Genomic DNA, 12134 nt, shown 5'->3' on the forward strand with positions numbered 1-12134 from the left:
CTCGTTTGGTAGCTGAGTAATTCTGCTCTGTCTGCAATAATATTTTGATAAAATGGGGAACTGGGTGCGTGTGTTCTGTTATTGTTGTGATAATATACCACCTACAGCTACCTGGGAGGCATCCGCCTCCACAAGAAAAGACTTCATGGGGACTGTGGGGCTGTCTGAGTGCTGGGACCTTTGGTGCATCTCTCCTTAACTAAGTGAAAGGCATCATTGGCCTTCTGGGACCACTCAAAAGGTACCTTCTTTCTATTCAATTTGGCAAAAAGAGAATGTTCTGTCACAAGCTCCGAGGGACCGTCATTATAGCAATGCATCTGACAATAACGGGATACCAAGGTGACTAGATGGAGGGACCAGTCAATGGCAGGATTGTGCTACTGAAGCCCGGGGAGTCCTAAAATAGCTCCAAAGCTAGGTGTGTCAATGAGGTCAAAGGTCAAGGTCTCAGTATGCCCTTTCTCACACACTAAGGATAGCGGAGTAGTTTGGTATGCAATAATCCCAGAAGAGAGTTCGGAGCCATCTATGGCTCTAAACGGCTCTGGTTCACTTTTTCTAACCTGTGGAATATGTAAAGTACTGGCCAAAGCTAGATCTACGAAATTTCCAGTGCACAGGAATCTACAAGCATGGATAAAACTTGCCTCTGTTGGTGTGCAATGATAAGGGTGACTTGTATTGTTAAATGTTGTGTCATTTTATGTGAGGTATTAGCTAGGTAAATGGGGGTTGGTTCAAGAACCACAACTGAGTGACTCCTATGTCAACTGGTCACTCTTTTTTTAGCATCATGTCAGAAGTCAAGGCGCTAGCCTATCTAATTCCTAAACTAAATTAATTAACTCTGAACAATCTGAGGGTAAATCTACAATGTGCGACGGGGAATCCTTTGAGTCATCCCTTCACCCCCTATAAAAGAGGGAAGTCCTATTCTCTTCTTGCCAGTGGGTTTCTATAACTAGCTTACAAAAAGCTGTAATGTAGGTAAAGAGGTCTTTACTGTCCTGGTAGAGGTTTAGCAACTCCTTTTCACTGGTCTGGACAAAAGTGTGCCTAGCAAAGAGATGACACCTCTTTAATCCTTCCAAAATCATGTACTACCGGGTCGCTATTTTCAATGAGTGGAAAAGCTAAACCAGCAGCAGTACACCCAAGATAAGATATTATAAAGGCTATTCTAGCAGTATCAGAGGGAAAGGCTCCTGGTTTACAAAGAAACTAACTGGCACTGATTCCAAAATGCTTCAAAATTGTGACTATGCCCAAAAAATCATTTGAGCAGGGCTAAAGGCACTGGGTCTGGAGTGGTAACTGTGACATGAACAGGATTAGCGTTTCCAGTAGCAGGGGTGCTTGTTAGATTTCCAAAATTGCTAAGGTGTGGGAGTTGTGGAACAGGACATGTGCTCTAGGGAACCGCCCCAGTTCAAATGACCATTGTCAGGAAGGGGAGGGGGGGGGAGGGGGGATGGCACCTTACCAGTTCGTCCTTAAGCGACTGATTTTCCTGCTGCAAGAACTGAACTTTATGCTGTACATCCCCTCAAGCCCTTGCTAAGTCCAAAACACTGGGGGTGTCCTCAGGCAGGGCCTGAGCCAGGTCCTGAACGTGGCTCAAGTCATCCATGTCTTCCGGACAGTGGAGGCATGTAAGTCTTGGCTTTCTGTCATGCATTCACCTGGTCCCAACCATGGAGACTACACTGGAACCTATGCTGTACCTCCTATCCCCCGTGGGGACAATGCAAATCAAAGAACTGAAACCTTAGATATCACACTGTCCACCTTGGGGGAACAGGGGTTGGGATAAAATAAGAAAAGAGAGACTTGCAGTACTGAATCTGCTCAGCGGCTGTGCGACACTGTGTAACAGGAGTTGTCACTTCTGAGACCATCTATGTTTGTGAGGCAGATATGCACTGGACCAGAACTACTGGCTTTGCAATGGCGCAATGCACTGGAAATAACAAAAGGAGGCAGTTACCATCAGTACACTAAAAGGTCTCTACATACAATGAACATGCAGTAACGTCAGTGACATAAACTTACAGGTTTCAGCAGCAGCTCGGCATGAGAGCGGAATAACCAAAATTACAGATTGGAGTGTTGCACTCCTAGGAATAAACCTGAAATACAAATTGGAGTTTTTGGCATTCCCAAGAATAAACTCGGAACATAGGTTAAAGTTCCTTGCATTCCGAAGGATACACTCTGAGCAAAGGTTGGAGTTACTTGCACTCCCAAGGGTACACTCTGAGCAAAGGTTGGAGTTACACTCCTAAGGATACAGTTGGAACACAGGGTGTGGTGCAAGGTTGATGCATATGTCAAAGACTCTGAAGGGCTTTCTCTTGGCCCTACTGTTCATCAGAGAAACACAAAACTAAAGTATACATTCCTTGTGCAGTGACAGTTCTAGCATCAAGGTTGTAGGAAGGGTCCAGGGTATAATCACGCAAGAATCGCTGGAGTAAATCACAGAAAGAACATGGAGGAAAAGTCTATAGTCCTTGAAGACTGAGGTACTCATCCTGTTCACTACTATAGGCGGTTTAGTGCACCCTAACCTGATATCAAGTACTTAGCCTAGTTCTTCCACTTGACTGAAGTTCAAAGAAGAGTTCGAGGCTTTGACCCAGGGAGTTTCGGGGGTCTGGAGTAACTGTACAGGAGGGTGCGAGGAGGAAGACATCAAGGGAGCTGGTGCCATGGGAACTACTGGTTTGGGTGGACTTGAAAGAGACTGGAGAGCATCTTGGCTCCGACAGGATTCTTCAGGTGAGTAGAAAGGGTGAAGCATGTTCCTCAGGTAACGAGGCCAAGCCACAATTCGGGTTTGGGTGGGTTTTATATATCCTCTTGAAGGCTCAATGGATGTAGCTAGATCACATGGGCATATGTCCGTCTGGAAGTTTTTCAAACCTTAGAGAAAAGTTGTGGTAATACACTCTCTGTGACCCTACAAAATGAGAAGGTGCAACTTGTTGATCGGAACCAAATAACAGGAAACACATGTATTGTTTTCGCTCTAACGTGCATAATGGAAAACAACACCAAGGCCCCAGTAACAGCAAAAGCAAGGCTTACCATTGGCTCACAAGATTCTGGAGGAAGCTTGCAGGGATTCCATGGAAAACCACACCAAGGCGACCACAACATCCTGAGCAGTTGATCCATTGCTTCATGGGATTTGGGTGAATGATTGCAGGGAATCAAGCACAATGGAATTACGGGTGCCGAGGAAGCATTGGTCATGAGGGTGCTTGGGGAGCATCAGTTATAAATGTGCCGTGGGTACATCGGTCATGAGGATGGTGGGATAAAAGCAGTCATGAGAATGTTGGGGAAACATCAGTTATGAAGGTGCTGGGGGAACATCAGATATGAGGGTGCTGAGGGAACATCGGTCATGAGGATGCTGGGTAAACATCAGTCATAATATCATAGCATGCCATAAAGCATAATATGAATAAAGCAACATGAGCCCTGCACGCCAGACCACTACGCAGGGTACGCAAGCAGGGGTCGTGACAGAGAGGGCTCAGGAGGGGACCGAGACAGCAACAAAATGATGGACTGGGATGTAGCCCTGTGTAATTACCAGTGGAAATAACTCAAACATTCCATTCATCACTTTTTTTATTTACATTCCACATGACAGCACCTAAGGAAAGACATACACCTGAGCAAGAGGTGATTTCAAATAATTTAAAACATGCCTAATTACTCTTTCAGAGTCCTCATGTATGACATTGACAAGGACTTCCTTCAAAACAATGTAATTTGCCTGTTTACATTCAGCCCGAACCTTCCTCCTCCACTCCCTGCATTGTCTGATGGATGCAGTTACAGTGCAGTGTAATACAGCCATTCATACTTTTCAGCCATTTCCTGCAAGGCTAACACTCCCTTACCCAATAATGCATGGCTATTCTTCACACCCCCTTCTCCCGGCTCCTTAATACTCTGCGTGCGTGCTTGCTTACTTGTTCATCTCCACCATCATCTACTTCCTATCTGTACCTGGCCCTCCAATTGTCTCCGTCTCCTTGTGACCAGTTCCCTAGTTTCCTGGTTCCCCACATGCCTGATCTACCCACACCATTCTCCTTCTGCCTTGACTGGTGCTCTCCTTGATTTTTTCATCCAGTATGTCCATTCCATGGGGACAGCGGAGAACTCCGATATGGCTCTGTGAAAAAAGGAGGTTTCAATGTGGAGTATTGTACCAATTATGCGTTTTCTTCTTTTCTTGTATTAAAGGATTTTGTTATTAAAGTTATCCGGCTATTGGAAAGCCCCTCAACGGTGATTAGAGCCAAAACATTTCTGGTCCTACTTCAGATTCTAACTCACAACAAAGAGATGTTACTTCAATACTGTCAATCAAGGTATTGTGTCAATGGTTTATCATAATTGTATTTCATTTTCAATTGTGTTTAAAGTCATAGTTTTGTAGGCTCTGTTGAACTGCATAAATGATGCTCATGAATGAACTTAAATCCAGCTTAATTAATAATCTGAACACCATACCCTCTGCTGATCATTTGGAAAGAAACATATATATTAAAAGTTAAAGTCTAAGATTTGTTTAAACTTTGTAGATGAGTAATTGCCAGAAATCCAGTTATATTCCTTCACACTGAAGCAAAGCTAATGGACTACAGACACAGCTAGCTTAGAGGCAAAGAGTGGGCAATCTCCTATCAGAAACGGCCCAACTTGAATACAGATTTCATCAACCGTGCTTCCAGACCAGATAGCATGCGTTAGGTGAGACTTACAACAAACCTGGATCCTAAGTCTTTCCTTTCGGGATTCATGGAGGTCCTGATATGGAAATACCGCACTAGGAAAGCCCAATACCAAGAGGTGTTGTGATTTCTAGATGCAGTATTTACAATTTGATTGTTATGATTGTGGAATATACATAGACATCATTGTTTCTGCTCCAGGTCCTGGAAACTTCTCCTCAATTTCAGTTTTTCTCCCAGTGCAAATCTACCTGATTTTTCCCTGTTGGAATAAGTGCCGGGGGAAAAAAATCAGGAATGTGCTGTATCCATACAACTTATCTTGATTCAGCTGGTAACTCCTGTTAACAGGCATGTGGGAGTATCCCAGATTCGCGTAATTATGGCCTATGTGGGAATGTTTCTGACTTCAATACCATTTGAATAGCTATGGAGTCATCTTGGGAAAGTAGTTTTTTCTTAACTCAGTATGGGATGCATACTTGGAAGGAGGTTGTCTTGCAGATATTTCCACTGTCGTGATCACACCAGTAGTTTGACCACTTAGATTCCATTGCGCATGTTTGCACTTCTGTATAACTTTCAATTTTCAGGTTCAAATAGGAAAGGCCCAAGAGTAGGCAGTTCCGATCACGCTGCTGTGAAATAATGGTTTCAAGCAAAACGATTAAACAATATTCCTATATGATATTCTGACTTAGTCTTCATCCCCACCCTTGCTCCACTACAGGAGAGGCGATGCAGGCGGTAATGACAACTCTTAAGGTTCACTCGGTATGTCTGATTGGGTGTTTTGGGAGTTTACTAGAAGAGTGTGTATGTTTTTTGTGCCGTTCCCTAATGGGTCATGGGATGCATACTTCTTATGTTATGCTTCTTTACCCTCCTGGCAAAAATGGTGGGGTACGTGGAAGACAATTGTACCTGCTTGTGCTAGTTAGTATCTTCCCCTTTATGTTTTTGCTTCTACCTGTTATATTCTACAGGTCCTGAGAGTGGTTGTTTCAACATGCAATTTTTCTATGCTTTCAACAGTTGTCATGAATTCCTTGTATGACGGGATGGGATTACAATGAAATACAGTCAGCATGAATCCTTTCTGGCTTCCATGATGGAACACAGTAATGACACCCAAAAACATATTTCATTTTGTGCCACAAGAAGCATACTTTGCACCATAAAGGGTGCATAAATAGCAGCTGTGATGTGCCACAGAAAACCATACTAGGCCTAAAAATACCCAGGATATTTTGTTTCAGCTTTTTCTTTTTTAAATATTTCTATTGGGTTATACAACAAAAAGGCAGTGCATATCATCACAATTCATTTGGCAGTAGGATATACATTTGTCTCTTGCTAATTTTGCATCTCGGAGGAGAGGCAAGCTAGGGTAATCTTATTCAACACATTACAAGATATGTTGTTTCAACTTAAGGGATACATTTTTAATGTTGTATCTCAGTCTCCTTTTTCTCCACTCATTGACCTAGCATTTCTGCCAAAAGTTCACCTGGCATGGGGATCATGATTTGGGTCCGGAAGAAAACACTTCGCTCATGAATGCTCTGTGGCTTGGGAAGACTCCATGTCTTCTTAGTTACTATGCCATGGCTACTGCACAGAAGGCAAGGTGTACCAGTGCTTTGAGATTGTGGGCACTGCAGGGATGATGCTCCTGGTCTTTCTTATCGTTATGGCACATGAGGTACCTCTGCATTTGATTCCAGTGGTCCATCATCTATAGCCAATTTGGTGAATGTTGTCATATCACTGGGTGACCACGGTTCCTGTCTCTAACAATGGTCAGGTTTCCTTGCATGATTCGATGCACATCAAGGTTTCGCTATACGCCCTTTAAAATATCAGCAGACCAGTCTCTGGGCTAGTTGCATGCATGTAATACTAGGGTGATGGACCCCTTCAGCACACCTCCATTTGTCCTATTATCTGCATGTGCTGTGGTTACAGTTGGAGGGCCGTGATGGCATCTTAGTTCCTAGCATCAGCAATGGAATACAATTGTGTCTGTGCATCAGAGGGAATGTCCACTGGTAGTTTCTTGTGCTTTTGTTTAACTGCTGATTCTGAGTGGCAAGTCTTGGGCAATGGCCCTCTGCTGGGTTTTGACTGGTTAATTAGAGTCTCCCTTCTCCAAATCCCAGGGTTTAGTTCCACCTCCTCAAGGGCATTTGGAAAGAATGCTGGTTGATTCTGTCAACCTATCGATGGTTTGGCACCCCAGTCACTCAAATAACAGTCACACAGGGATAGAAGGAGGGTGCTTTTTTCTGTCATTGAAGAATATTCTGTCTAAGAGAATGCCTGTACATAAAGCTGCTACAGGACAAATCCTCTCCATGGTGTGGGAGGACCTAATAAAATAATTGTTTAGGGAGACAGACTCCTAACTTATCAATGGCAATTTTATGATTGATTGATTGATTGAAGCTTTATTTCGATATAAAAACATATCATAAAAGCAATACATTACATCAATAGAAAAAAAAAAACAGTTTAACAAAGCACAGTATAAAAGCCTACAGAATCAACAGTGGCATTTAAAAAAAAGTAAAATGGTAGCCAAATTTTAAGAGCCAGTACAGGCCGAAGCACATTACTGTATCAACTGTTTCTTTGCAGTTCTTATCCTCCAAGCCCAGCCCAGAAATTTAGCCATACAGCAGGCAAAAAAGGGACGGGCATCTGAACGCAATATGCGTAAGGCTTCCAAATGTGATCTTGTGCCCAGACTCCTACATAGGGGCTTCAGCCATCTCAACCTAGGCACAGCATAAGCATGGCACTCAAACAACAGATGAGCTATGGACTCAACTCTTGAGTCACAGAAGGGGCAATAAGGTATAGTTTGAAATGGAGGTTTCCAGGTGGAAGTTAACAATCCTAAGGGAAGTACACCCACCCTAAATTTAAAGTACAATGCTCTGTCGCCCGAGTTATGTATTAAAACCAGATAAGGTTCTCTAAGGGGGAGCTCCTTAACTAGCAGGAACTGGGCAACAGATCTACAATGTTTAGGGTTGCACAATCTCTCGTTATCCACCCAAAACCAATAAGCCTTCTTTAGCATTTGTTTTGAAGGTGATGTTCTGTTGACCCAAGCGTCTCCTAAACCCAACTCATAAAGAAGTTGCTTAACCTCCCTGAGCCAGGTTACCTTATGCCAGCCTGATAGGGATAAAAGTTCGCTTAGGGCATCTGCATAGCTACTCAGTTCAGGGACGTTCCATATCCTGGCCCATAATAAAAGGGGGCGTAGCCTAGCTTGCTCGCAAATTGGGCGTGTACCCGCATCTAGCAAGAGGGGGATTGTAGGGGTACTGTGGGGTAGCTTCATAAGATCTTTATGGAAGTTGTTTTCGAGGTGGGTTAAGATGTCGACTCTCTGTATGCCCCACAATTCCGCGCCATACAATGCTGCACTCACCACCCTTGCCCTGTAAATGTCTAGTAGTGCCCCAATAGGTTTTAAGGATGAGGCACGATGTTCTTTAAGCAGGGCCACTGCAACCCTCTTATGGGTCAGAAACACTTTTTGGTGGTGCCCCTTCCAACTCATATTGTCACAGAGTCGAATGCCTAGGTAGTCAAATTCTTTGACTTTTTCGAGTGGAACAGAGTCTAAAACAGGAGGGACAACAGATTTCCTGGGGGGGTTAAGAACAAGGAATTTGGTCTTGCTTATATTTATGGACAGGCCCTTGATGTCACAGAAGGCCTTGAAACTAGAAAGCAACTTTTGGATACCTGCTGGTGATTTTGAAATTAGGAGGGTATCATCCGCAAATAGGAGCGTAGGAACTTTCCTGCCAGCCAGGGATGGTGCATCTGACGGATGTTGAAGCAGATGCTCCACCACTCCGTTAACATAGACAGAAAACAGAGTGGGGGCAAGCACACACCCCTGGCGGACGCCCCTATCTACGGGAATACGAGATGTTTTTTCCCCCTGGGTATCCCATCTAATCTGAGCAAAGTTGCTTTCATGAAACTTTATGAGCAAAGCCAACAAGTAAGGGGGTATGCCCAACCTATCGAGGACATTCCACAATTGGGCTCGTGGGACCAGGTCGAAGGCAGTTCGCAAGTCTATAAAGACTAGATACAAGCTGCCCCCACCCAGCACAACCACTTTCCAATATATCATTAGAAGGCGAAATGTCTGCTCGAAGGTGCATATCCCTGTTCTAAAACCTGCCTGGAAATCTGACAGAACCTGGTTTTCTTCGGCCCACTGTAAGATCCTACCTAGTACCACTTTGCCCGCAACCTTTTGTGTTGAGTCAAGCAGACTAATAGGGCGATAGTTAGCTGGGTCGTCCCGGCAGCCTTTCTTAAAAATAGGGACGACCTCAGCGCCCCTCCATGAGTCAGGGAGAGAACCTCCCAGCAGAGCCTCATTCAAGAGTGAGGCAATTAGTCTACTCCACAGTGATGGGTATTTCTTCAACAGGTCACCCGGAATTCCATCGGGACCTGCAGCCTTATTAGATACAATACAGCTGATTGCCCTTTCAACTTCCTCAGTGCTGAAGGGGCAGTCGTTAAAGGAAATCTCGGCTGGAAAACTGGCAAGAAGACCCATGCTAAGTTGGGGAGCCCCCCGTGGAACAGAATACAGTTTGGAAAAGTGGGCAAACCAGACATCACCAGGGATATTACAGGTAAACTGAAGATCAAGAGGTTTGTCCCTGGCTCTCAACAGATCCCAAAACCCCTTGGAATCTTTCCTGGTACTTGCCTCCACTAGATCCCGCCAAAAACTGTATTCATGAGCCTCCTTAGCCTCAGCTACAACTTTTTTGTAAAGTTTCCTCGCAAGTCTGATATTGCCTGGATCCTTGCTTTTCACTGCGGAAATGAGTTCCCCCTTAGCAACCCGACATTTGGAGGAATACCACTTATCTCTTGCCCTAGAAGCACCTTTCACAGCAACCCTCGCACTGGTTTGGGATATAATAAACAGATCGCTTAATGCCACAATGGTTTCTGTGAATATCGGTAAAACAATTTGGCTGGTGGAATCGAGGCGCGACCCCACCGCTAACATGATGGTCCCTGCCTGAGCCATCCTTTCCTCATCCGCCGCTGCTTTAGCCCACTTTAGGCGCCTGCCACAGTTTGAAGGTACAAGTTCATGGGAGGTTTTCCACTTGTGGGGAAACTTGGCTAGGTTCCCGACCTGCCAAGGCGGAGTCAGGGTTAGAGAGAGAGGATTGTGGTCACTATCACAAGACGCTATAACCTCCATGTCATAGTGGAATGACCACAGATTGTAATTCAGCATGATATAGTCTATTCTGGAGGTATGTCCCATCCTGTTGTAGGTATGTGCACCCATAGGATCCGATTTGGATCGTCTATTAGTTGGTTTTAGGTCGTGTTCCAAGCAGAGTGCATTGATGTCTATCGCACTCTGCGTCCATTTAGGAATCGGGTCTAGGGTCAGGGTGGGGATACCTCTCCTTGTGTCCTCATCCCAAGTGTCCAGAATGTCCTCCCTAGCCAATGGTTCAAAGCAGCAGTTGAAGTCGCCTGCAAGAAGAACGTAAGAATCAATGCTGCAGGCGGCTAGATCACTGTTTAAACCTGTAGAGGATAGAGATGATGCCCCACCCCTGGCCCCCCTTAGATAGAGGTTAAAAACTTCTAACTTCCTTCCCCCTGGGCATAGTATAGTTATCCTCTGAAGGTCAGGAGAATGAGTGGACTTTTGGCTTACACTTAAACCTAGTGCGATATTGACCCATATAAGAAGGCCACCAGACGGGCGACCTTTGCATCCATGTTGTTGGGAAGCTGGGACGAAGTAGGTCGTGAAGCCTACTCTGTGCCTGGGTTCTAGGCACCAGGTTTCCTGCAAGAGACAGATGTTATAAGGGTCCAAAAAGGCGTTCCATTCGGGAATTTCAAAGTTGCGGGCAAGCCCTGCCACATTCCAACTTATGATCTTTAACAAGGGTTCGGCTGGGGTAATCTGCCTTGAAGGGTTAACAGGTATAGCCAGATTGAGCACAGGTCCTGCTACCCCCGCAGCTGTTCTATTTAACCTATGCAGTGGCTCAATCTGGTGATGGTAGGGAGCCATTGCTGCATCGGTCAACTTTCTATCTGTTGGGACATTCTGAGTAGGTGGCAAGGGAATCATACGAGGAGAGTCCAGTCGTTCCACTACGACTTGGGAGCCTAAAGTGCATGACGTGTTCAATCCCCCCTCTGTAGGTAAAGCAAATGGCATTCCCTCTGGGCCTAGGGAGCTAACAGCAGAAGGTTCAATCAACACAGGAAAAGATTCTGTGAGCCCTAGGACCTGTGGTGAAGGTGCTTGGAGAGCAGATTGCCTTGGGAGTCAATCTACCTCCTCAAGACCACCAAACCTATTCGAGGTTGGGATGCCATTCCAGTTTAAGGGGAAATCTTGGTGGATATTAGGATGACTTCTCCAAGTATGTTGGTGTACTAATGACCAGTCCTCTTCCCGTGTATGTCTAGGGCGTGGTGGATAAAAGAAGGACAATGGCCTAGGTATAACAAGAGAACCTTCACCAATGGGCCAAGAACAGATGTGGTGTGCCATGTGAGGGTCCTCAAAGGTCACCACTATACAGTCCCCGGAACTGGTTTTCCTTGTGGGACCCACCCAGGGGATTCTACGTACCATCAGGACTCTACTTCTCCGGCCATTGGGAATTGGTCTATTCACATTAAGCCAATGCATTATCTTATTCTTCAGAGACCAGTGGTTCTCGTATTGTCCGTTTCCAATCTGGGGGACACCCGTCAACACAATCACATAATCATTGGCCTCTGGAGGGAGATAGTTATAGCCCCCTCTAAAATTGTTCTTAACAGGAGGGCCCTGGGTTGGTTGGTACGCCACTTCACTGGGAGGTGGTCTATGTGGGACGCCTACATTAGGTTTGACTGATGGTTGAGGGGTGGGGCGCTTGGGAGCCTTAAGTTTGGGGGCGGTGGTAATATGATCCACACCCACGGTCCGCGGTTTGGGAACCGGCCGTACAAAAGCTGGTACTGGAGGGGGGGGTTGCGGGGCTTGTGAAATTAGGACTTGAGGTGGTGGGTCAACTACAGGAAAGCCCTGATTTTCTAGACTTCTCAGGCCGAGAGTGGCCAGGGCAATAATGCTCTTTTCCATCTCAAGCAAGTTATTCTCAATGTGTGAGAGTCTAAGATCAAGGGGGGAGAGAAGTTTCTTGAGAGTTTCCCAAACTAAACCTATAAATTCCCCTTCATTCCTTTCCAGACCCTCTACGTGTAAGCCCTCATCCTCTGCCATGATGGCGGAAGAAGCAGTGGCTGTCCCCTCTTTGGCTCCCTCACATTGTGGTTGTTCCC

At 45.3% G+C, this 12134-nt stretch overlaps 1 protein-coding gene across 3 annotated transcripts in view; it reads left to right on the top strand.

Moving 5' to 3' along the window:
• The window catches only part of ULK4 (unc-51 like kinase 4), a 1725799-nt gene that overhangs the window by 698445 nt on the left and 1015220 nt on the right, over window positions 1-12134 (top strand). For all 3 annotated transcript variants that reach the window (XM_085631567.1, XM_085631566.1, XM_085631568.1), the window contains one exon: window positions 4270-4397. In XM_085631567.1, coding sequence (XP_085487693.1) covers window positions 4270-4397 — 128 coding nt within the window. The remainder of the gene's footprint in view (window positions 1-4269; window positions 4398-12134) is intronic.

The sequence above is a fragment of the Triturus cristatus genome, chromosome 10 (assembly GCF_964204655.1).
Source record: "Triturus cristatus chromosome 10, aTriCri1.1, whole genome shotgun sequence".
Lineage (NCBI taxonomy): Eukaryota > Metazoa > Chordata > Amphibia > Caudata > Salamandridae > Triturus > Triturus cristatus.